This window comes from Mytilus edulis, chromosome 1 (genome assembly GCF_963676685.1).
Source record: "Mytilus edulis chromosome 1, xbMytEdul2.2, whole genome shotgun sequence".
Taxonomy (NCBI): Eukaryota; Metazoa; Mollusca; class Bivalvia; order Mytilida; family Mytilidae; genus Mytilus; species Mytilus edulis.
Genome location: NC_092344.1, coordinates 102,715,937 through 102,742,154, shown reverse-complemented (window position 1 = coordinate 102,742,154; position 26,218 = coordinate 102,715,937). Strand labels below are relative to the sequence as shown.

Sequence of the window (26,218 nt, the reverse complement as noted above, 5' to 3'; positions counted from 1 at the left end):
TAAACTCAATAAAAAAATTGTCCTTTCTAATAATTTATTTCAGGTCAAATCTACATATTTCTTTTCTCATCACATCAGCTCTATAAAACAGTTCTTATTGTTCATTTATGTCCATTTTTAAAATCACAGCATCCACAATTGTATGGCGGACTAATATTGTTTTTTAATTACGTCATGTTCCTCATCGCAAGGTCTATTAGGGATCCTGACCCAGATATAAATAGATTAAGCAACTCGTGCAATTGGATTTTTAAAGGTCTGTTAAATTTTGTATTATAGATTAAACAAGAGTGCACACGCTGAAATGTTTACTTATCATTGACATTATATCGATAGTCCTTAATATTAAGCTCTATTACAACTGCCACATAAACTTAACACTAACCAAGAAAACTAAACATTGTCCAATGAACAATGAAAATGAGGTCAAGGTCAGATGAACCATGCCAAGCAGGCATGTACAGCTAACAATTCTTCCATACAACAAATATATGACCTATTGCTTATAGTTTAAAAAAACCCAGACCAAAACACAAAAACTTAACCCTGAAAATGGTTCAAGGTAAAAAAAAAACTGTGCTACTGACATATAGATCATAAAGTATTTCCATACACCAAATATAGTTGACCTATGGCATATAGCATTAGATAAAAAGACCAAAACTCAAAAACTTAACTTTGACCACTGAACCATGAAAATGAGGTCAAGGTCACATGACATCTGCCCGCTAGACATGTACACCTAACAATCATTCCATACAACAAATATAGTACTAGACCTATTGCATACAGTATAAGAAAAACAGACCAAAACACAAAAACTTTACTATAACCACTGAACCATGAAAAGGAGGTCAAGGTCAGATGACACCTACCAGTTGGACATGTACACCTTACAGTCCTTCCATACACCAAATATACTAGACCTATTGCTTATAGTATCTGAGATATGGACTTGACCACCAAAACTTAACCTTGTTCACTGATCCATGAAATGAAGTCGAGGTCAAGTGAAAACTGTCTGACGGGCATGAGGACCTAGCAAGGTACGCACATACTAAATATAGTTATCCTATTACTTATAATAAGAGAGAATTTAACATTACAAAAAATCTTAACTTTTTTTCAAGTAGTCACTGAACCATGAAAATGAGGTCAAGGACATTGGACATGTGAGTGATGTGACTGACCGAAACTTTGTAACATGAGGCATCCATATACAAAGTATGAAGCATCCAGGTCTTCCACCTTCTAAATTATAAAGCTTTTAAGAAATTAGCTAACACTGCCACCGCCGGATCATTTTTCCTATGTCGAGCTTTCTGCGACAAAAGTCACAGGCTCGACAAAAATTATGTTTATCGTCGTTTTAAACCTTATAAGAATGATTTAGTGTGGATCGAATCAGTTAATCAAATTATTGACCTTTGTTTCACTTTCAATGTTGACATTCTTTTCTTTTAAATACCGTACACAGACAATGCATGCGTTATTCTATCACTTTCTACAGGGTTAAATTGGAGTTCACATGAATATGGATTTAATGAGGTCGAATTATTTACTTGCAAGTGAATAATTCATTATCAATGTTTATTAGCTTAATTTGACAAAACTGAACCATTTTAGCTGATAAAAGCAAATTATTATTTCACTTTTTCACTTTCATTAATGATTGAACAAAAAAAAAATCATACTTTTGATTTTTTATATATCTCGTAGCTAGTGCCCCTTTACTCGTAGCTAGTGTCCCTTTAACCTTGTTCACTGATCAATAAAATGAGGTGGAGGTCAAGTGAAAAATCGTTGGCAGGCATGAGGACCTTGCAAGGCAAGCATATACCAAATATAGTTATCCTATTACTCATAATAAGAGAGAAATTAACATTACAAAAAATCTTAACTCTTTTTCCAAGTAGTCACTGAACCATGAAAATGAGGTCATGGGCAATGGACATGTGACAGACGAAAACTTCTCAACATAAGGCATCTATATCCAAGTCTGAAGCATCCATGTCCAACCTTCTCAAATATAAAGCTTTTAAGAAGTTAGTTAACGCAGCCGACACCAAATCACTATCCCTATGTCGAGCTTTCTGCGACAAAAGTCACAGGCATGACAAATCAAAGAGCAGATTGCTCTGAGGGATACGATTGCCATTGTTTCATTGACACATGTATGCATGTAGCTGGATAATATTATTTTCAAAACTAATTCAAATGACAAACAGACATGTAAAATAGTTACAAAATAGCCAAACCCGGATAAAAGTGTATGAACAATGTAATTAGGTCTATTGTGTTTTATTTTTGTACTATCAATACCAAGTTTACTTTCCACAGCAGTCACTGACTGACTCAGAGTGAGAGATGTCAGAGAAGGTATTTTATTTCACTCATTGGTTATTAGATTTTATTAAGTGTCTGTTAGCGATGCGTCGACGTATAGTCATCAATGTGCTGATGGATCGTCGTATGATGTAGATGTAGATTTCAATTCGTATCTTATCACCTTTTTTCCTACGTTAATTCTAGGAGGAACCCCATTCCTAACTCTTTAAATATTTAATTTCCTTTGGGTCAGTCATCATGGCTCCTTTCCGTACACATTTATCGGTTTAAATTGCATTCGTTTTTAATATAATACGATGTTTATTGACAGAACGAGCTAATACTCGACGTCTTGTTTATATTGAGAATTCACGGAAGTTACTGCCGGAAGGGAGACAACTCGAAACGATAATATGGAAGACTCCATTTCGCCTGAAGGGGTGTTCTACGATGTGGAATATATTTATTTTAATCTAAATAATTTGACATTTTCCTCTGTGTGAATGGAGGTGTGCCTTGATTGGCAGAACTACGATTACAGACAGAATGATGCATATGATTCAAAATTATGCAACAACAATAACCCTCAATAGCAGACATACATAGAAAAGATCCCATGAGTTATAAATTAATTAATTGAGTGGGGAATCCAGAGCAACCATTCAATCTAAAACCCCTTAAAGTCAAGAAAACTATACGCATGCGCATAATTTCAGAATCAAACCCTGGGGCAAGATATATTAAATTCTTATTAAAGGACCTAGATGGTTCTCAATTTCTTTATGGAAGTACAATCTCAAATATCAGTTTCATAACAATAACATATAAGAACAAGAGTGCACACGCTGAAATGTCTCGCCATCTATATTAATCATTGATATTATGTTGATAGTCCTAAGTATAAAGCTAAGCTTTATTACAACTGTCACATAAACTTAACATCAACCAAGATAACTAAACAAAGACCAATAAACCTTGAAAAAGAGATCCAGGTCAGATGAACCTACCAGGCAGACAGGTACAGCTAACAATGCTTCTGTACAACATATATAGTTGACACATTACTTATAGTTTAAGAAAAATAGACCAAAACACAAAAACTTAACACTGTGCAATGAACCGTGAAAATGAGGTCACGGTTAAATAAAACCTGCTCGACTGACATTAAGATCATAAAATATTTCCATACACCAAATATAGTTGACCTATGGCATATAGCATTAGATAAAAAGACCAAAACTCAAAAACTTAACTTTGACCACTGAACCATGAAAATGAGGTCAAGGTCACATGACATCTGCCCGCTAGACATGTACACTTAACAATCATTCCATACAACAAATATAGTAGACCTATTGCATATGGTATGAGAAAAACAGACCAAAACACAAAAATTTAACTATAACCACTGAACCATGAAAATGAGGTCAAGGTCAGATGACACCTGCCAGTTGGACATGTACACCTTACAGTCCTTCCATACACCGAATATACTAGCCCTATTGCTTATAGTATCTGAGATATGGACTTGACCACCAAAACTTAACCTTGTTCACTGATCCATGAAATGAGGTCGAGGTCAAGTGAAAACTGTCTGACAGACACGAGGACTTTGCAAGGTACGCACATATCAAATATAGTTATCCTATTACTTATAATAAGAGAGAATTCAACATTACAAAAAATTTGAACTTTTTTTTCAAGTGGTCACTGAACCATGAAAATGAGGTCAAGGACATTGGACATGTGACTGACGGAAACTTTGTAACATGGAGCATCTATAAACAAAGTATGAAACATCCAGGTCTTCCACCTTCTAAAATATAAAGCTTTTAAGAAGTGAGCTAACGCCGCCGCTGTAGCCGCCGCCGCCGCAGCCGCCAGATCACTATCCCTATGTCGAGCTTTCTGCAACAAAAGTTGCAGGCTCAACAAAAACTCCACTTCAGTTCCATTATATGACAGAAATAGATTTATAGGTATTCAGAGAACTCTCGCATTTTATCAAAACTGGGAATTCCCTCTAACGTGTTTCTAAATTTATAACTACACTAAATATAAATACTGCTTAATTCTGATTTTCCGTGTTGTTAAAAACACCCATCGAAGTCAAGGGAATTATCAAACATGAAGATTATGAAAAGAACATTATAGGAAAGTTGATTAAGTTCAATCCCTTTGTTTGTTTTTACTTTTTAAGGTGTAATACCACCATTGATTTTTCCCTATTAGTCTTTGTTAAATTGGCACTTTTAAAAAAATCGTACAGTATTTACCTTTATTTCAACCAAAGAAATACTTTGCATGTGTAAAGTTCAATCCTTTCCAGTGATACAGTGAAAATTTCACACTACATTTCATTGCATATAAGAAAGTAACCACCGCCGAGGGTAGACAACCCAATTTTTACACTGTTATTTACTGGTTACCTGCTTTGGTAACTATGTAACCTTAACGTTCCAAAATATTTTATAAGACCATCAAATAAAAAAAGAATGATGCTTTCAGACACCCAACATACATATTTACGACTCAGAAAAATTTAAGTGCATTGAAATGCAGGGTTAATTTTCTACAACTGTCAAATTCAAGGGAATATTTTTTTAGGCCTACTTTCGTATGCAACCGGATGTGACGTACCATGATTTGGTGGTATTACACCTAAAAGCAAGACAATCATAAGAATCTGATATGTTCCTTAATGTTTAGAATAAAACGATTGACGTGAGGGAAATTGCTCTGAGCCATCGGTATAAGTCTACAGATTGCTTGAAAGCAATCGTATCCCAAAAACCCTTAATCTCACGTTCTGTGACAAATGTCACAGACAAGACAAAACCAAGAAGCCATATTTGTTATTGTAGCCACGAAAAGGCACCACAAATTCAAAGTTAAGAACATAAATGTGTCGGGTAAACAGCAAGTAGATAAGTTAGAATCTTGGATGAGGTAGGAAGCTTGGTAACTAATATCAAGAGGCTGATCTGAAAACTAAATTTCTTTTATGTTACAATCTGAATTACATACATGTATGTGGCAAATAAGAATTAAATGAGTGAGGGAATATGCAATTGCTTACCAATATACAGCTTGGTATTAAATATCAAGAAGCTCTTATTTTCAGTTGCTGAGAAAAAAGGCTGCAAAAGAGATATGAATAACCAGAAAGATGGATAGATATATAAACCAGTATACTCCAACTTCTTTATTATAAAATGCAAGAGAAATGATATGTAGTTTTCATGATATTTGATCTCTGGTTGAAAGTTGTCTATTTGGTAATCATACCATAATTTGTTATTTTTATGACACAAAATCTCTAACCACACAGGGACACTTGACAATGCCAAAAGCAAAGAAACAATTTTTATTGTTCATTAATTTCAAAGGCACAGTCCCACTTTTGACACAGTATTAAAGGTCACTTCAATACAAATTATCTCACATGGGCCTGGCACAAGGACTGGTTTGAGTGAAACAATAGATTCCAATGTTTTATATGGTAGTAATGTTGTGTGCAGATGAATTAAAACAATGACATAGTTAGATTTCTAGAAACACTATTGGCACAAATTTATGACATTAAAACGAGGAGTATTTATATTTCACAACCTTTATTACATGGTTATATTAGAACTTAAGAACATTAAAAAAAAGCATTGTAGTAGGTGAAATATAAATTTCATACATGAATATTTCTACCATAGTATTCTCAAAGTTATGTGAAGTTAATAACTATTATTGAGTATCTTCAATTTCCAAAGGGAATTCAATTATGGTCAATTTCAGACATGTAGCATCAAAGTTTTGGAAATCATTTTTTTTAGAATTGGTAAGAATCCTTGCTACATATACTTTCTCTCCATGAATATGGAAAAAATAAGAAGTTTTAGGCAGACCAGGAAAAGCTGTCATAAAATCATTTGGCAAAGATTATAAAATTCAATTGCATAGCATCTCTTAAATTCATTAGCTGCATTTTTATTTTTAAATTGTTTAATAATAACATGCTTTTAACATTCAGCAATCTGTAACTATTTATTTGATATAAAACAAATTCAGGTTTAGACCTATTCTGTAGATCTCACGATTTCTATCTCTGTTGAGTATTCATATATGAGAAGATCAAAGTTTGACATATACTCCGGTTACTTTTCCCAACAGTGGTGAAAATAAATTGCTCAAAATAATAAGTAGCTTTACAGTAAACAAGGGATGCTTGCAACTCACACAGATTATTCCTGAAATTACTTTTAGTTATTTCAGAAAATAAGTAACAGAGAGTTTGACTCTGTCGACATTGTTATATAATGAGTATCAAAAATAGGGTCCTTGTGATAAACTATATTTTATAAATATAATACTATAAACCATACTTATATATAAAATGGTAAATTTCTTAATGTCTTTAATTGATTTGCTAACACTAAAATGTGATATTTTATAGTAAGTTGCTTTCTTTTACTTGGCTGCTGACACTAATACTGTATATACAAAAATTATTGCAAGCATTTTTATTGCAATTTTCTAAAAATGGACAAAAATGTGAGATTACTTACTGTGACTTCGGGAAGACTTACTTTACAGGTATATGAACTTACAGGTATATGAAGCACTTCTTATTACTGCCATACTCTACCAATTGCATAATTCTCAATGACTAAAAACCTCGCAATAACTTTTGAATTTGCAGAATAATATACAGCTGAACTAATTATTTTGCAGAAAGTTAACAATGGTAAGCTATCTCAATAAAACCCTTTTAAAAAATAATATCTTTTATATTCAATGCAGATGAACAATTTTGACTTCTGTCTTATAAAAAAAAATAACAACATTTCTAATTAAAATATGTAAAACACAAATCTAATTAAAATAATTATATAAAATAGACAAAAATCAGATTAACAGAGTAACAATTTTGTTGTAACAAAGTTAATTTATGTTTAACATATTTTCTTAAATTATTAATCTATGCTAAAAAAAATACCATTGAAAACGTGCATTTTCTTGAAATATGAAATACACAAAAATGGTGGCCTCATTATTTTCATTTCCCAATACATAAATGTACATAAATAATACACTTATATATCATAAAAATAACTAAGATTCTCATTAAGGTATTTGGCAATGAAGGCTGTTTCATTAAAACATACATGGTACCCAGGGAATTAAGGCACTTTGAAAACAGAGTGACCACCCATAGGAGTGATTTAGAGTCCTGCATTTTAACCTTTTCAACACAATATTTCGCATCCACCCATAGTGGCAAATTTAAGTTGCCTTCCCTGGGTCCAATGTATGTTTTTATGGAACAGTCCTGAATAGCAATGCCTAAATTCATTACTAAAAAAAATGATAAAATGAATCAGATTAAGATTAAATTTTAAATTTTCATTTGAATTTATCAAATAGCGATGAAATAATATGGACTCAACTGATACAATTTTTATGCATCTTTGGACTTGCCACTTAAATAAAAGAAGAGGCTATGACTTCTATTTTAGCAGAAATCTTGGTTCATTGTGGGTTCCAGTAAGTATTAAAAAAAAATTGTTTGATTTTTTGTCTGTTTAGGGACGACATCAAAAGATCGATGTAGGATAAAAAACTTAAATCAAATAGTTTGGGGGTGGGGGTTAAAATTCTGCAAGTTTTGTATATCTAAAATCGATTTTTACATATATCCCTATTGGTAAATCAATTTTCTATGTGAATTAAGTTTTTTATCCTACATTGAACTTTTGATGTCGTCCCTTATAAGGAGAGGGACAGGGAGACTAAGGCAAAACAAAACATGTAATTTGAAAAAAGTATGAATTTATTAGCTATTTTAAGTAGTCAAAAGTTTTGATACAATTCATATTTACACACATCATTTCATTTGTTTATGATTTATTAAGTTTTTAAAAGAGCATTGGTTTTAGAACACATGTTGGTAGAGGTATTAAAAATCTTCATAAAGGAAATAAAATAAAATTGAAACCTCATCAATTGTCAGCTGATGGAAGAAACAAGTGAAGTTTTATGAAAATGCATGAATTTTAAAATATTTGGCAAGCACTAAAGGCAGGGAGCACTAAAAAAAGTTCTCCCTCAAACTCATAGTAAGACATTGTTTGAAAATTAGAACAAACTTACAGACAAAGACCTATTTTTACAGCACTGATTATGAAAAATAATTCATTAGAAATTCTCAACATAACACAATTGATAACTAAACAAGCTTTAACTTTAATACCACAGATATAAATAGAAAATCACAAATGGACATTTAAAGGATGTACTGTCAAAAAATACACTATATATACTAGTAAACATTTATTTACACCTAACAGTACAGGAAAATAACATACTGTGAAGATGACCTTGTTAGTATTAAAGTAGCCCAATTTTCATCTTTTTTCCCTCTTTTAATAATACATCTGTAAATATCACAATATAATTGCATATAAAATGTTTTATAATTTTCATAATATATACAGAAAACAAAATTTAATTATCATACAAATTTTCTTTACTATGTCTGTTGATTATTTTTAATACTGTTAAATGCATTGTATTATTTCATGAGTAACCTCCCCTTCCTGACAAAAACATTTCAATTATGTGAGAATTTTTCAAGAGCATTCCTTTATTCATTGTGCATACTCCTTGAACATGTCCTCCATGTTTTAATTTCCAAAGATGTTGAAAACATTTCTAGCAATAATACTTTTATGGAGAACATAATTTCATATTCATAAATATTTCAATTTAACAAGCAAAAAAAAATCCCTTATATTTATAAATATTTCAATTTTAAAGTCAATAAAAAAATCCCTATTTCAAGAAGCACTCTGTGGTAAGTATTTTGTTGTGTAAAAACTCTTTTAACCTGCTACACTAAAACGTTGTAGGATATATCATTTTTCATTTTTGTGTCATTATTATTTGTGGGTAGATCTTTTTCATGGATTTCTTGGGTAAGGTTCAACAATATATAAGTTTTTTTATAAACTGAATGATCAGCCATAGTGACTTTTTAAAGATTTCTGCAATATAAAATAACAAAGTGTTATCAAATATCTTATATGCAATGATAAATAAACAATAAATGGATTGCAAACTATTTAAAAAAAATACAGAGAGACATCTAAAAATATGTACAACTGAAATTGTCTCACAAAATATTAATTAGAAAGAAAGTGAGAGAAGAACAGAAAAGAAAAAAAAAATACAAAGGGATATGCTTCCCATATATACAATTTAAATAATAAAAAAAACCACAACAATCACTAAAACATGAATATCTTAAAATAACCAACAACTGAAAGAAAGATAATAGTGTTTCTTTTTTTTAGCATAAAGCTTTCACATGCCCTCAGAGGAAATTTCACATAATTTGAATTTAGATACTTTTATGTCTAATATGGCAATCCATATTCTGAATAATTAACAATCATATACAAGACTAAAGCTTTGGGTTCTTCGTGAAAATATTGTGTCCATAATAAACATGGAAAAATACAACTAAAAACGTAAATATTATACTTTTTAGAAAATCAGAAACTCCTATTTTTCTTAAATATTATCAAAATCCAAAACAACCCCTTCCTCCTTTCATTTCTCTGAAATGAAAACCACATTTTATGTAATTGTTTTGATATTTACTTTGTATACTATTACATAATCCTTCATCAGATGAAAAAATAAAGGCGCATCTTTTTAATTCTGTTGCATGCACAATTAATTCATTTTAAGAATAAGACAAGAGGGAAATATTGTAGACAGCTAACAACCAATGATAGGGAACATCTAATGTTCAATGCATCTGATGAGAAAATGTACAATTCTTCATATAATATGGCAAGATTTAAATGTCATAAATCCCAGGAAAATGTAGAAAAATATAAATATTACCCCTCTACATAAAATTAGTGTAAGAATTTTATCATATTAAAATAATTCACATTTTTTAGTAATTACAAAAATCCAGTTATTTTACCCTGAAATTTGACTTAGCATGATTTTTTCATTTTTAAAAAAATGTAATTGTAATTTTGAAAATATATATGGCACACAAAAAAGGTATTTGGAAATCTATAGATATACTATTTTCTTCAATGTTACAAATTCATTTCCTATTTTGTAAAAGAATATCTATGGTATTTCAAAGACAATCTATTTGTAAATCATTTGAAAATTTGAAAATGTTTTTTTTTAGTATGAAGATTCAGTATCTAAGTTTAAGATCCTCTCTATCTAGTCGTGGACGTTTTCTGTAAGATTCAGCATAATGTCCTCCGATACCTTGTGAATGTTGACCAACAAAATCTCCCTCAGGACTGGCCTCTGGAGGAGGAAGTAGGTGGCTGTAACTCCTCTTCTGTCCTATTGGAGTTTTCTACAAGAGAATTCAAGAGCAGATGATTATCATCTGTACCCATACATGTATTTCACATAAAAATTATCAAGTTTAATTGAATTACATTATCTCACTTTGTATACATAAATTCCTGTTATTTCATACACAGCTACTTTTGCATTGGTACTATTTCTGTACCAAAAATCTGTAGTACTGGAAAATTACTTTTAATATTCAGTACTATTTTGCTACTTTAAAATTATTGTAATATTTAGGTACTTGTATTTTACAGTACTTAATTTATACTTGAAATTTAAGTAGTACAGATTTTTGGTTACACTGTTACATGTTCAGCATTTTGAAAGTTTGTCAATTTCAAATCTTTTAAAGTTATGATTTTTAACCGGATTTTTGTGACAAAAATGTCGGTTATTGATTTGGGGATGTACGGCGGGCGGCCGGGCGGGCGGGCGGCAATCAAATGTTGTCCGTGCATTAACTCATGAACCGTTCAACCAAAGCTTTTAAAATTTTAATATGTTATTCCTGACAACTATACGAAGGTCAAGTTCAATAATGGCGATTTTGACTTTTACTGTTCAGGAGTTATGGTTCTTGAAAGATTGAAAAATGGAGTTGTCCGTGCATTTACGCATGAACTGTTCTACCAAAGCTTCCCAAATTTTAATATGTTGTTACTAATGAAAGAATGGAGGTCAAGTTCAATAATGACGAATTTGACTTTTACCGTTCAGGAGTTATGGTTCTTGAAAGATTGAAAAATGGAGTTTCCAGTCGTGTCCGTGCATTTATGCATGAACTGTTCTACCAAAGCTTCCGAAATTTTAATATGCTGTTACTGATGACAAAATGGAGGTCAAGTTCAATAATGACGATTTTGACTTTTACCGTTCAGGAGTTATGGTTCTTGAAAGATTGAAAAATGGTTTTTCCTGTCGTGTCCGTGCATTTTCATATGAACCATTCAACCAAAGCTTTTGAAATTTTAATATGTTGTTACTGATGACAAAATAGAGGTCAAGTTCAATAATGACGATTTTGACTTTTACCGTTCAGGAGTTATGGTTCTTGAAAGATCGTAAAATGGCGTTTCCATTCAGGTTGTTGCATTTACTCATGAACCATTCAATCTAAGCTTTTCAAATTTTAATATGTTGATACTGATGACAAAATGGAGGTCAAATTTGATATTGACGATTTTCACTTTCACCATTCATCAGTAATGGTTCTTGTGATATTGCCAGGACACAAATAAATGTTAATAAATCCGGTTTGCTGTCGTTGTGACAGCCTCTTGTTAAACATGGAATATTGTGATCACTGTTTCTTTACCAAAATTTTTAAGTACAAATCAAGCACTGTAAAACACAGGTACCTAAATATTACAATAACTTTAAAGTAAAGAAATAGTACTAAATATCAAAAGTAAATTTCTAGTACTACAGATTTTAAGTACAGAAATAGTACCTGTTCAAAATTAGCAGTGTATAATTTTTTCTTTTATTATAAAATTTCTTGTCTATGAGTATTTTGAAAATCATACATTGTACATAACCTTTCGTGTTAATTCTATAATGAATATCAATCTTGCACATGCAAATATTCTGTAATCCTTCAGATAATTTTTGTGTAAATTTTGGTTTTGAAAGATAAAGAATGACAGGAAAGCAGATTCACATTGATAATTTTTTAAAGAACCTATGATAAAGCATGGTGATCTCAATCAAATAATTCAGTGTTGCTATTTCTGATTTAAAAATATACCTTACTAATGTCTCATAGTCTAAGCACTAAAAAAATCATGTATGAATTTGAATTCACATAACCTTATATTCATATGAAATGGTCCTATTTTCAAAGGTAGAGCAACATCCCTTAAAAATGGGAAAGATGACATCATGTGTGTTAGTTGTGTGGTCAACTCAGGAATGAACTGTTTAAAAGAGGGATTATTGTACATCATTTATCTAAGTGGTTTTATTTAAGCTCTTATGCATACCACAGCTCAGAAAAAGATCTTCACTCAAACAACCCTTGTTTCCACCTGAGTATGATGTGCCTATGGAGATGTCTGTATCAGGATGAAAATTCTTTTAGCATGAGCCAACTGACAACATTAACAGAATAAATTGAAAAAGGTTAAAGCAACAATATATACCGATAAAAATATTCTTTCGTATCGATTTATGTCTTCTTAACGTTTATCAATATGTATTTACATAAGTCTGTGGCATATTTCACACAGAATCAATTTCCCTAAAACCTACCAATAAACCATCATCTTTCACACCAATAGGCGTACAATATCCACTTGTAGAGAATCCACCATCAGAATACATGGAGTCATTTGATCTATAGGACTGGTCATACAATGATGATGGATCAGTGTACGTGTCTGAGAAATCACTGATAGAACTAGCTTGAGACCGGCTTCTTTTGGTACCAGACATTAACAAGTCATCATGGTACGCTGTTCTGGTCAAAAGAGGCTGTGGTCCATTTGGTTGGTTGGTCATGTATTGATCTATCATATCACCATATGTCCTGGATGACTGCAAAAAAATAAACATCAAACATAAATTTTGTGTTTGGGTTGCTGTTCAGGTATGTTAACCGTATAAATTTTGTGTTTGGGTTGCTGTTCAGGTATGTTAACCGTATAAATTTTGTGTTTGGGTTGCTGTTCAGGTATGTTAACCATACATCTCTTTTCTTCATATCAAAGTAAATTTTAATAAGTATTACACAGTACTCTTCTTGATTCAAAAATCATTTGTAAATGGTTTGTTAGAATAAAATATGTCTCAAATGGTTGATTTAAGTTCTTTTACTTTAGGGGTCCCAACCAATAAAGAGCTATACTAAACTATTCTTAACCCCAAACCTTACCCTAAGGCCAATTAAAATTAATTGATAGATTTTCATCCCCGCCCGCCCCGATTTTTTTTATTTTTGAAAAAATTACGATTTCCGGATTTTGTTCATTTCCGTTACCGGTAACCGTCGATATTTCGTTTCGTGTAAAACTTCCTGTTTTAAATTTCGGATTTCGTATGTTAGAGTATTCTAACTGGATGATTAAGTCGATGTTCTGCTGATCTATGATCACAACATCATTTACCGAGAATAAATTAAAAGATTGATTATGAGAAGGGCGCGAAATATTCGCTGTGTCCAAGAACGCAAATCGCCGTACACTATGTCACAAATGACAAATGTTTGCCAGTAAAACACCTTGGATTTATTTTATTTATACAATGACTTTCAAGAAATTTGAACTGTGAAGGAAACCCAAAAGCGTCAGAATCGTGGAACACATTTGACTGGAATAAAGAAATTAACACAAGCATGAACTTTTTAGATTAATGACCGTATATTGAGTTCAGAAAATCGACAAACATACGCATTTTTAATTTATTAATTTACAGCAAGCTCTTAGAAATAAATTTATCCATGCCTTTCGTTTTTTTGTGGAAAAAAAACCCAGCAAACATCCTCTGTCCCAATACCCACGATAGAGTCATTAAACAACTCTGTTCTACATGCATTGTTATTATATTTGCACCTTGCATATTAAGGACCAACACTATTATTTCAACACTGTTTGAGTTTTCATTTTATTCTGTACTTATCGTACTCGTGTTGCATAGCAATGGATTTGCTTCATTTTATTCGGACAACAAAACATAGCTTAGAAAGCAAAATATATTTCATGTAGGTAGTCCAACTGAAGAGAGCATTTCCTCACATTTCTGCTGTTTACTATAAAATAGGTTTCTAAAGCGGCAATTACATGTAGAACAGTGGTGGCCAATCAGAGATATATACTTGAATACGAATTTGAAAAAGCGGCACCAGCATATGGAGTAAATGTGTCTCAATATTGATACGTTACTATAGAGCTAGCTCAAAGTACATATACGCTGATTTTGTTGAACGAGGAATACTGCTTTCTCAAAAGTTGCTAAGACAGGGCTATGAATCATCAAATTAAGGTCATCACTCAATTGTATGGTTGTCATCATGAGCTGATTGGCCATTATGACAAAAGTGTGTCAAAAATCATATCTCAGGGATATTCTTCCTCAGTCATAACAACCTTCCATCCTTACCGAACTGAACAAACAAATAACATGACGGGTGCCGTATACGGTACAGGAAATGCTTACCTTTCCGGAGCACCTGATTTTATTCCTGGTTTTTAGTGGAGTTTGTGTTGTTTCCTACTTATTATTTGTAACTGTTGGTGCAAATGTCTTTTGGTTTTATGAGTCTTTGGTTACTCCTTGGTTTTGATTGTTATTGTCTTATACACGATACCTAATGGATGTATTTACATGATATAAGCTTATTATTACACTTGCAATATATGATCGAATAACACGTGACAAGAAGATTTCATGTGAAATAAAATTTAAAAAATAAAATCCTCCCACCCGCCCCATTTTTTTCAAAAATTTGGATGAAAATCTACTAATTAATTTTAGTTGGCCTAACCCATACCTAAACCTAACACTAATCCTAACCCTAACTTAAACCTAAGCCTAACCTAAATCATCCCCTAACCTAACCATAACTGATCCTTAACTCTAAAGTATAGGGACCCTTAAAGTAAAAGAAGGCCACTGTTTGAAGAATAATGGGCTTCTTTTACTTTAAGGGTCCCTATACTTTAGAGTTAAGAATAGTTTAGTATAGCTCTTTATTGGTTGGGGCCCCTAAAGTAAAAGAAGGCCCCAAAAAATAAAGTTGGAGTTTGTGGACATGGCAGATACAAGTGTACATCAATGTTATGTAAACATATTTTTCTTTAAGAAAGGATAAAAGTAATCAATAGACTTTACTTCTGTTGCAAGTAAATTTTCAACTCAAAATTGTTAAATTTTCAACATGCAACCTTGATTAAAATGTTGAAATGTAAAACTTGAAAATCCTATGTTGAGAAATCTTGTAATTTGTGAGTAATAAGGGAATTTGGGAAGCTCATTCTACAACTTGACACTATTAACCTGTTAATCATATATGAGTTATGGTTCATTGAACAGTTTCCACTGTAAATATAAACACCTGATAGCTCATATTATCATGTATACTGACTTGATAAGATGGTTTCCAATGAACATTAATTACTCTTTTACTGAATGTAAATGCTTTGTTGTAATGTTCCCTGCATATGAATTCTGTATTTTGTGTATTTTGATGCCTGTTTGTTTATCAATATTTATCTCCATGCCAAACACACTTCTAATTTAAAGCAAATTTTCACCTTCCAAAGAAGAAGTAAAGAATAATATATCCAATTGATTAAAAGGCTTACCATTTATATCAACAATCATTAGAAAACCGTCATATTGTATTGCTTACAACATTAAATAGACCCTTTTTTGTTAATATGAAGGAATGCTCCCAAACAATTTAACATAAAAATGTTGTACATTGCAATCCACACACTTACCCTGTTATGGTATGTAGATGTGGTTTCTGTTTGTGGAGGCTGAGGCAGTATCATATTTGTGAAGGCAGGAGGCGGCATCAACCCATCAGGTTCATCATGACCTTGGTTTGAGTTTCCATTATATACTTGGGCAATTCTGTTTTGAGACATATTTTCATGATAGAGATGAGATCTAGACATTTCAGTCATTAAAGGTTTGACCTTAGTAGCATTGTCTACATACTGTGATCTAGACATATCTGTCATTAAAGGTTTGACCATAGTGGCATTGTCTACATATTGTGATCTAGACATATCTGTCATTAAAGGTTTGACCATAGTGGCATTGTCTACATATTGTGATCTAGACATATCTGTCATTAAAGGTTTGACCTTAGTGGCATTGTCTACATACTGTGATGAATGGGATAAACTTTGGTTTATGTTTGGCAAGGAAGTAGCTTTGTTTATCTGGTCATAAGCTGCAGGATAATGTCTACTTTCATTTTGTGATGTGAAATTCCCATACTGATCTAAATGCATACCAGACGTTTGTCTATTAAACTGCATGTTATTATTAATAGCAGGATTTGCACTATAGACACCTTCCTGTTGTAAAGCTGGTCCCCTGTTATAAGGAATGTTCTCTTTCACAGAACTTTTCATCCGATCTTGAACTGGATACATTTTCTGTTGGTAATTAGACATATCCAAGTCCAATAAACTTTTTGGCTTGGGTTTCTGTTCCGTGACTTTGGCATTTTTAACAAGAGACTGGTCATTCATTAATGGTTGGGGTGGTCCACTCCCTAATAAACCAGATGAAGTCTGTATTGATGAAGCTAACTGTCCTAGGTTTATCAACATATTCATGTTCACATTTTTTAAGTTTAATGCCAAAGACTGAAGTAGGGATGAATTGTGGTCGTTGTTCTGTTGAAGATTGACAGGTGGATTAGAGGTCAAAGGTTGCACTGCTGATATCTGACTAGTCAGATTTTTTAGGACAACACTGGCTTGGACTGCTAAAGGGTCTCCAAGAATAGATAATGGTCCATCCTGTAATTATTCATAAAACATTAGGGATATTCTGTAAAGGTTGGTTTCATACATGAAAATAAGGGAAATGAAAAAGTATGTGGAAACTATATTTTCAGAACTCTTCTCAAAAGCTAGTATGCATAAGTGGTGGACATGAGAATAGTGTCTTTCATCTTATCAGAAATATGTATCTTAATATAATTTGATGAAAATTAAAAAGGTTGTAATAAGAGTTTTTTATGCAAAAATTATTTTAACTCATACACACATGCCCAGGTGCAAGAGTGAATTATGCATCTAATTTTTGTTTAAATGCAAATAATATAATGATACCCTTCATTTAACTACATTTTGAGGTTTTTTTTAAAGGTAGTTATATTGAAACTCAATAGATATTAATTTTTTTATTGTTTGTTTAATTTTTGTTGGTTTGAAAATTAATTAAAGATTCATTCTAAAACCAGTATTACCTAAAAGCCACCATTCACAAAAAAAACTCTTTTAATTGCTATTATAGTTTCAGTCTCAAAATAAAAATATGGATCAATAAATTTTTTTTTTATATTAATACTGTGTATAAAATACCTGTTTTGTATGTTGATTCAAAACCAAACCAAACAAATCTAGTGGACTCAATATCTGTGAACATAAAAAAAGAAATATTGTTCATGAGCATTAAATCAAGACACGCCTTTGATAAGAATATTTAATTGTACATATTTATACAATGAATACCTTATATGAGTTCTCGAAAAAAAAAAATGGTCCAAAAGGTTTTGACGGCCAAATTTTGCAAAGGACAGACATAGTTTTAGTATTTAGCAAATGAATTTATAGTGAAGACAAGCAGATTCTCTTCAAAGACCACCAGGAAAAGAAGGTTTTGAGAACTCTGTTTATATATAGATATTCTAAATTAAAGAAAATGTGATATTTAAATTGAAACATAAATACTATACCTTGTTTTGAGACTTTGACTGTAACTGTAATGCCAGTAGGACTATAAGTCCAAGCTGCATGCTAGGGTTGATCAATGGATTTAGTTGAACAGAAGGTGCAGGTCCCAGCAATCCTGTAAAACATAATATGGAAACAAAAATCCTAAAGAAATAAAAACCTGATGAACTATTGGACTTACTACTACTGGTCAGTAGCTAAATCCTTACAATTGGACTACGATAGTAATCTTCAAAATCTTCTATAGCATAAACTCAATATGGTCATATGTTAAAAATGGCAGAAATCTGGAATTTAAGATTGACATTTTATATAGGACCATAATAATCTCAATTCATGTATGTTTTCAAATCTAAAAAAAAAATGTTACCGAACTTTTAATTTTACACCCCTTTCACTGCTTTTTGTTCTATAATTAATCATTATAAACGTAACCTTGTTCTTCTGCAATAAAATATATCATATTTTGTTAGTATAACTCTTTGAGATGAGTCTTGACTAATTTTAGACTCAATCAGCAAAGTTGTTTCAGAGTACAAGATTCTTGAAATGCTTCAAGACAAGGAGTGAGGAAAACAACATTATAAAAAAGTTTATCAGTATGGCTCTATGAACTAAAAGTGCTAAAAAGAAGTGACTAAATGACATTCATCAGAATTTAAAGAACCTGACACGGTACACAAGATTTTATAAATACCTGGTTTTGCAGAACTGTTCACTTGATTCATGTAAGTCTGTTGTAACTGTGTTAATGCTTGTTTAAAACAACCCATTACTGTAAAGCAAGAACAGAAGTTTTACAATCTTCACAATGTCCAAGATGGGACAGAAATGTTTAAAATGAACTCCCTGGTTTGACTGAATTGATCAAATTATTAAGACCACTTATGCTGTTTTCTTTCATGTCTAAGTTGGGTTTTTTTTATGGTGTTAGTCTGTTTGTCTTTTTCTTTTTTAGCCATGGAGTTTTAATGTCCCTTTGGTATCTTTCCCCTATTTTTTATGTCAACAGGTAACACCATATATTAAGTATAATATGAATACATCAAGTTTTACTGACTTACTTAAAAACAGTTTTAATACACAATGTGTTTATACAAATTTACTAAACATTCAGTCTGCTTAATTTACAGACAAAAATGAAAAAAAATAAAACACAGAATAATTTAGAATTTGTCTGATTTTTTAATCTTTATATAAATTAATTCAAGTTTACAGCCATAACAGCTCACATTGTTTTGTTTTTATTTATATATAAATTGCAACTGTTTTATTGTTTTGTATTTTCATCTTGCACATCTTTTATAATCTAATAAACCAAATATGAGTACAGTCAAAACATTCCATTCTATGAACTATAACAGTTATTTAAAAACACAAGATTTAACATTCCTGACAGTATTTAAGATACATACAATTAGGCTGCTGTTGGCAGAGCTGTCTGACTAAAGGTGTCTTCAACAAATCATCTTTCATAAAAATAGGATCTGGTAATAAGCCTTTCTTTGGTGGTTCTGTTCTATCACAACTACCCTGTAATGTACACAGTAAACGATTAAGGAAATAATAATCATGATTACTATACATATAATGTACACAGTAAACGATTAAAGAAATAATAGTCATGATTACTATACATATAATGTACACAGTAATCGATTAAGGAAATAATAGTCATGATTACTATACATATAATGTACACAGTAATCGATTAAGGAAATAATAGTCATGATTACTATACATATAATGTACACAGTAAACGATTAAGGAAATAATAACCATGATTACTATACATATAATGTACACTTCAATGTAAAATATAAAATGATACTGCAGTCTGCGCCAAACTGTTTTACAGTTTGTGTCCGACTAAAAATTCTAAAAAATAAATCTGTCTTACCAAGTGATTATTTGTCTGACATATGCATTTTTGTCAATCAGACAGAGTTTAGGATACACTGATACTGTGCCATGTTTTACCATGAAATTGATAACAATAACACTATAAAAATGTTTACTGCTATGCAAGTCAGACAGACTATTTATTGATACATGCTGTTATGTTCCAAAGATTCTGTTTTAAAATCTTACACACGCAGCACTATTATTATTGTCCTTTAATTGAAGTTTGTAATCTTGGAAAAGTAATAATTTCAAAAATTATTTCATTATAACAACAAGCAGCCAGAGAAATATTCAATCTAAACAAATTATTACTGTAATTCATCTTGATAATTGCCAGAAGTCTACAACTTTAACTTTTAACTTAACCCTTATAGTGATCAAGTTGGTATCTTATGACAATGCCAAAAAATGCTCTTATATTCATGAAAACAATTACATATGTCTTTGAATGAATATATCCCGTAGTAATTTGAATATTCTTTTACAAATTAAAAAGATAAAACTCACAAATTTGGATATAATCTTTGAACATAAAAAGATGCCTGGCTTTCCTGGAATGCAGTATGTTAATCGGATTGGTTGGTCTTGTACCACATGATTATCCAGTTTATTCTTTGACCTTTGAGCTTCTTGGTATGTTTTGTATTCTATAATACCATATCCTAGAGATTCATTGTCTTTCATTACAATCTGGAAAAAAAGTTGATAAATTTAATACACTTAGAAAAAACATAAAAATGAAATTCAGCCCTCTTATAAACAAGACAGTCATTTCACAGCATTCTCTCATAAAATCACATGTCAGAGATTATATTAGTTGTTATTGTATATGTCCTATATTGCACTTTTACACAAAAAAATTCAAACGACAAAGTCATTCTTTATCTACAATAGTCAATTAAAAGAGATACAACAGAAGCATTGTATGGATAAAAACCTGTAAATTTTTTGTATTGATTTTCTTATGGTGTAACTATTCAAATATCATAATAATAACATGTAAAGACAACTACCTGACAGTAAAGAGGTTTATGACAGCAACTAAAGATATCCCTTAGAGCCATAACATCAGTGAAATCCGTGGGTAGATTGTCTATCAACAAACATTTAGAACACAATTTGTCATATGAAGTGATGTTAACAGTTTCACAGTGTATTGAATGACTGTCTACTTCTTTCCAATCTAACTCTAGCTCTATCTGTTTAGATTTCTCTATTGTACAATCAAACTCCACAAATCCATAACCAAGACTTTCTCCTATAACAAAAATCATGATATATCATAGAAAAAATTATATGACCTTTCTCATTTGTCCAATGTTACAGGAAATGACTGCTATTGAAGCATCTGATAGCAGATGGAAAGGTCACCTTTCAACATCAACTTTATACAATTGTGAATACCAAATGAGGTGTTTAAATTGTTTTGCCAATGAAACAGGATAAAATTGATCAACTGTACTATACTGATCTGCCAATGTTCAATGTATTGTCATCCTATTTTTTGTGAAAATTTCCAAAAACAGTGAAAACACATGATCTTTGAATTTAAGCAAAGAGAATATGATGAACTTCTACAATGAAAATGACTTTCAAGTGAATATGTACTTGTATGATAGTTTCTTTATTGTTTAATTACACCTCATATAAGAAGGCAAGATTTTGATTGGTTGATAGCCAGTGTATTTTTCGCATATTCTCATATGTTTTCCTCATTTCAAACGAATTTGCCTGTTTTTTACCACTGCCGGTGAATTTGCCTCAAATACCATGGTATTTGCCATTTTGGATATTCCTTTTTTACACTCGCGAGCAGCTTCCCGTCAAAAGATTTCGGATATGACGTTACATAATAAAGCGAGCTAACGCGTATTAGAACATGTATAATTCCCGCGGTTCTATGATAATATCCACTTATACCCTAAATTATGCATAAACATGTTTATGAATTGCAGCTTGATAGTATTTATCTGCACATGTACAGAGAGTTTCAATTCAAATCTATTCGGTGTAATTAAACAGATATATCATGTTATGGAGGGGTATTTGCGAAAAATACCAGTCTTGGGACAGAATTTCCCTCGCCTGGCGGCTCGGGAAATTTCACAGTCCCTTGACTGGTATTTTTCGCAAATACCCCTCCATAACATGATATATCTGTTCATAATTACACCTTATGTAAGAATCCTGCATTTTGATTGGTTGATAGCCAGTGTATTTTTCACCAATTTACTGTTATCAAATCAATATCGTTCATTTTTTAATGCCGCCGGGGTATATACAAAAAGGATATGCCTTTTTACCCTCTCTGCCGTGGTATTTGCCAAAAAATACTCTATCCAACTGGACGCTTGTAACGTCACGATCATCAATGCGTTTTTGAACATTAACATCCAGTGTAATTAAACAGATATAGCATGTTCTTGAGGGGTATTTGCGAAAAATACCCCTCCTTAACATGATATACATGTATCTGTTTAAAATCAATTTTATTATCAGATAAGAGATTAAATTTGAAACTACATGGACATGATTGTTTTAATGTTTAACTGCATGTGTATAATAATCAAATATTTCTTATTTAGTACTTACAACCTATAAAAAACCTTCCCTTGTCCAGCTAATAAAGGTAAATTTTATCTTGGGGGAATTAACCCTTTTTTAATGGGGTGCAACATACATTTGTATTCAATTCAATTCACAGAGATTTAATTTTGAAATTTTCAAATGTACTTGCTGTATTAAGACAATTAAAGATCCAAGTTTATATTCTTCGTCATTCTTCTTCTCGCAAAGTTATTATTATTTGGTTTACAGTATGTGTGAAATATAATTACAGTGGCTTTCTCTATGAGATGCAAGGCAATTTGTAGGATATACGATTAAAATCTTCTTGTTGATTGTGTTTTATTTGCAGAAGCGATAACTTTGAAAAATGCACTAACAAGTTTCAATTTACAGAAAGGACACTGTTTTTAAACAAACCTGTATGTCTACATCTGTACATGAAACATTTACATAAACTTCCATGTGATGAAACCAGCTCTCTCAACTGTTGATCGGTGTAAGTTGATGGAAGATGTGCAAGGCATAGAAGTTTATTTGAACTTTCAACTGATACATCAAATGACCTTGACAAGTACTCCATCACATCTAACACATTGTCACAGTCTTTGAATTGAACTTTCGCTAAAACAGATAATAATTATGATGAAAGTTTATTTTCAAAATTATGCTTTGACCAAACAAAAATGTATGTGTGTTTACTGTCACATGCTGAAAAAAAACAGGGTAGGTAGGTAAATTTTGAATATAATTTTGTTTACATTGAGTCTATGGGAGCAACATTGTGACTAAACACTAAACAGTGCTTAAACAAAAATGACCAAAAAACTTAAGTGTAGGGGATAAAAATAAGGGTAGGTAGGGGTATAGTAAACACACATACTTTTTTGTTTTGCCTCCTTGATTTAAGTTTTGTTCACAATTCAATTGTACACAAATTACTGAAATAGAAGCTTCAGTTTTGACAAGTTTAAAGTAAAGTAAAACTACACATATTTTATACATTTTTTGTATTATAGCTGAACACATGTTGATTTTGTAAACTAAACCTTTCAATAATGACATTCACATAGATGCCATAATAAACACAAACAATGTTGAATTATCTAATCAATGTGTGAGTGTTTGCTAAATATATACATTTGTACATGACCAAACTAATACAAAAAGTCGAATTCGTTGCTATACTAAACATGCTAAATAACAAAACTTTCCAGGAAAATGTTAGTTCTTCAACACACACATATATATATCAAATCTAGTAGTAATTTGAAAATTACAACTTTTCTTTCCAATAAAGAATGCAATATTAACATAATCTACCTTGCTTATTTTGTTCATCGAACTCCAAAATGTTTACTCCATTTTCAGTCAATGTTCCAGTTAGCTGTAAATATTTTTAAAACATGTTTAAATAACTTTAGAAATATATGCAGTGTCTAACATAAAAATATGAAACCCTCTGGAGTCGTGCCTTTTTTCATGACTATAAGTTTATTTAGTTTCTACGTATTGCTAGCAGCATTCAACAATTTGCCTTTTCTTTTCATATATATATATATATATTCAATATCTAATTATACAATCATAACACATGGAACCAATTTTTAAAATTATCATGGGATATGTCAATGAAAATGATTCATAAATAAAACAAATTTAATCAATGATTTAAAACATTGTGTTGCATTACATTTAGCGAACAAAAGTGTGTTTATGTGTGTAGTTTGCGTAATTTTCCCCTAGCAGATCACTGTTCTGTCAACTGTCATTCAGGACATGCATCATTGTAGGCCGTACTTTTGACCCAGGCCCGTAGCCAGGAATTTCCAGAGGGAGGTTATTTGGCCTCAAAAACTTGACTTTAACAGTCACAATTTGAACAGAACGTTGACTTTAACAGTCATTATTGTTTTCAAGGGTTTCGTCCAAACCCCCCGAACCCCCTGGCTATGGGTATGTGACCTACAAAAAATGTATGATGGTTTACTTGTAGTTATAAATTCTGACTTGGATGGAGAGTTGTCTCATTGGCACTCATTACACATCTTCATATATCTATCTACATGCACATGTAGCTCTGTACGTGTAGTTTTTATTGTAAGAATACAGATTTCTATCATAGCTGATCTGCTTTTCTTTTGAATACCGCCTTCAATCTGTGATTTGTACAATTACTTCGAAGACATTACAAAAATAAATACTGTTTGACAAGTCTTTTGGAAGGGAATATGAAGTCTTTAATGCAATAGATGGATGAAACATTAACTAAAGCTAAGTTTCATTATGATCTTATAAAGTAACAAATTTATTTCACCAACATGTCAAAATATTTTGATATACTGTCTTAATATAAATGCACCTAAAGTGAACATGTTGGTTGAGATGGCTGCTTTAAAAGACTCTATACTAGAGTCGCTCATTACAATACGCAGAGGAAAGCTGTTCCAGTTTTTAATTGTTTGTGGATAAATGACGGTTAGTGACAAACCTAGCAGCCCTTCTTTGCACCTTTTCTAATTTGTTTTGTTTTTATGTCTTTACTTATTTCTTAATAGAAATAGTAAATTCTCAAAAAACCAAAGCAACTGATAGTGAATAATTCAATATTGTGAACATCCATGCTGGCCAGTGTCACAGTGACTGTCGAGCTAAATAAAGTGACTTAGTTAGTAACTTAGATGATAAATGTAGGTCATTCACGGGACATGAAATAATACTGGAAACATTAGAAAAACAACTGTTTTATTTATCAGTGCTAAGCAGAAACTAGAACCTCAAATAATTTACGTCCCAGGCTGAACAAAATAATTTATCACCTCGGAGAGGACGGTATTGACATTTTTCAGGGTGATTTGCTTATTTGAGTAGAACTGTTTAGCAGCTAATTCAGATCCTTTCTGGTCGGCATGGCTGTGTTGTTTATGTCCATTTATTTCACCAGAGCTTACTGCATTTGTGTTTTTTTCGCTCGTTGTCGAAGAGCGGGAGTGCGACATGGACGTCGCCATTTTCAAATTTAGCGTTCTAATGGCCAAACCGATGACGGATAAATCCGATTAGGATCCGGTTTTGTAACTCATGTTATTTGACTTTAAAAAGCAAAACTGAAGTGTTTTCTTTATAACTTAAACTGGGATAATCTCTGGCACTATTATATACTAATTTAGTTCCAGGTATTGGGTGCACGTTAACTTACAGCGGCTTGAATTTTAGTGATATATGTATGAATAAAAAATATAAAAATACTGTTTCATGATTATTCCCCATACATATATCACTAAAATTCAAGCGACTGTGCTTATAACCACAGTCGCCTGAAGATTTCATAATTATAGCGAAAAAATGGGGGAAATAAAATATTTTTTGTTAGTATTATATATTTCATAATTATAGCGAAAAAAATGGGGATTTTTTTTCCGCTATAATTATAAAATCTTCAGGCGTCATATACTACTAAAAAAATTATTTCCCCCATTTTTTCGCTATAATTATGAAATCTTCAGGCGACTGTGCTTATAACTATGGCCCCGTGTAGGATGATGTCCGTGCTCTCTATACACTTTATCAAAAGGCAAAATCGGTCTGCCCCTATCCAACATTGTCCTAGCCTGGGA

The 26,218-nt window shown here is 31.6% G+C and overlaps 2 protein-coding genes across 2 annotated transcripts in view; both read right to left on the bottom strand.

The window, feature by feature from the left end:
* Positions 1-26,218, bottom strand: part of LOC139516491 (uncharacterized) — a 735,418-nt gene that overhangs the window by 242,154 nt on the left and 467,046 nt on the right. The gene's annotated exons all lie outside the window — the stretch shown is intronic.
* On the bottom strand, positions 5,926-25,627 carry LOC139498615 (ribonucleoprotein PTB-binding 1-like). The gene is made up of 12 exons (XM_071287093.1): positions 25,421-25,627; positions 23,925-23,988; positions 23,022-23,225; positions 21,050-21,294; positions 20,544-20,726; positions 19,547-19,664; positions 18,829-18,906; positions 18,134-18,246; positions 17,760-17,813; positions 16,155-17,192; positions 12,967-13,251; positions 5,926-10,717 (listed from the first exon to the last, which is right to left on the bottom strand). The coding sequence occupies exons 1-12, from the start codon at positions 25,610-25,612 to the stop codon at positions 10,547-10,549; spliced, it is 2,745 nt and encodes a 914-aa protein (XP_071143194.1). The 5' UTR covers positions 25,613-25,627; the 3' UTR covers positions 5,926-10,546.

Bases quoted from the DNA above. Each gene is read 5' to 3' on its own strand.
- LOC139498615 (XM_071287093.1), bottom strand. From the start codon at position 25,612: ATGGCGACGTCCATGTCGCACTCCCGCTCTTCGACAACGAGCGAAAAA. The intron at 21,295-23,021 runs GTTTGTTTAAAA...TTTTTGTTATAG, and splicing joins GTACAGATGTAGACATACAG to GAGAAAGTCTTGGTTATGGA. The intron at 18,907-19,546 runs GTATGTATCTTA...CTTGCTTTACAG, and splicing joins CTGCCAACAGCAGCCTAATT to TAATGGGTTGTTTTAAACAA.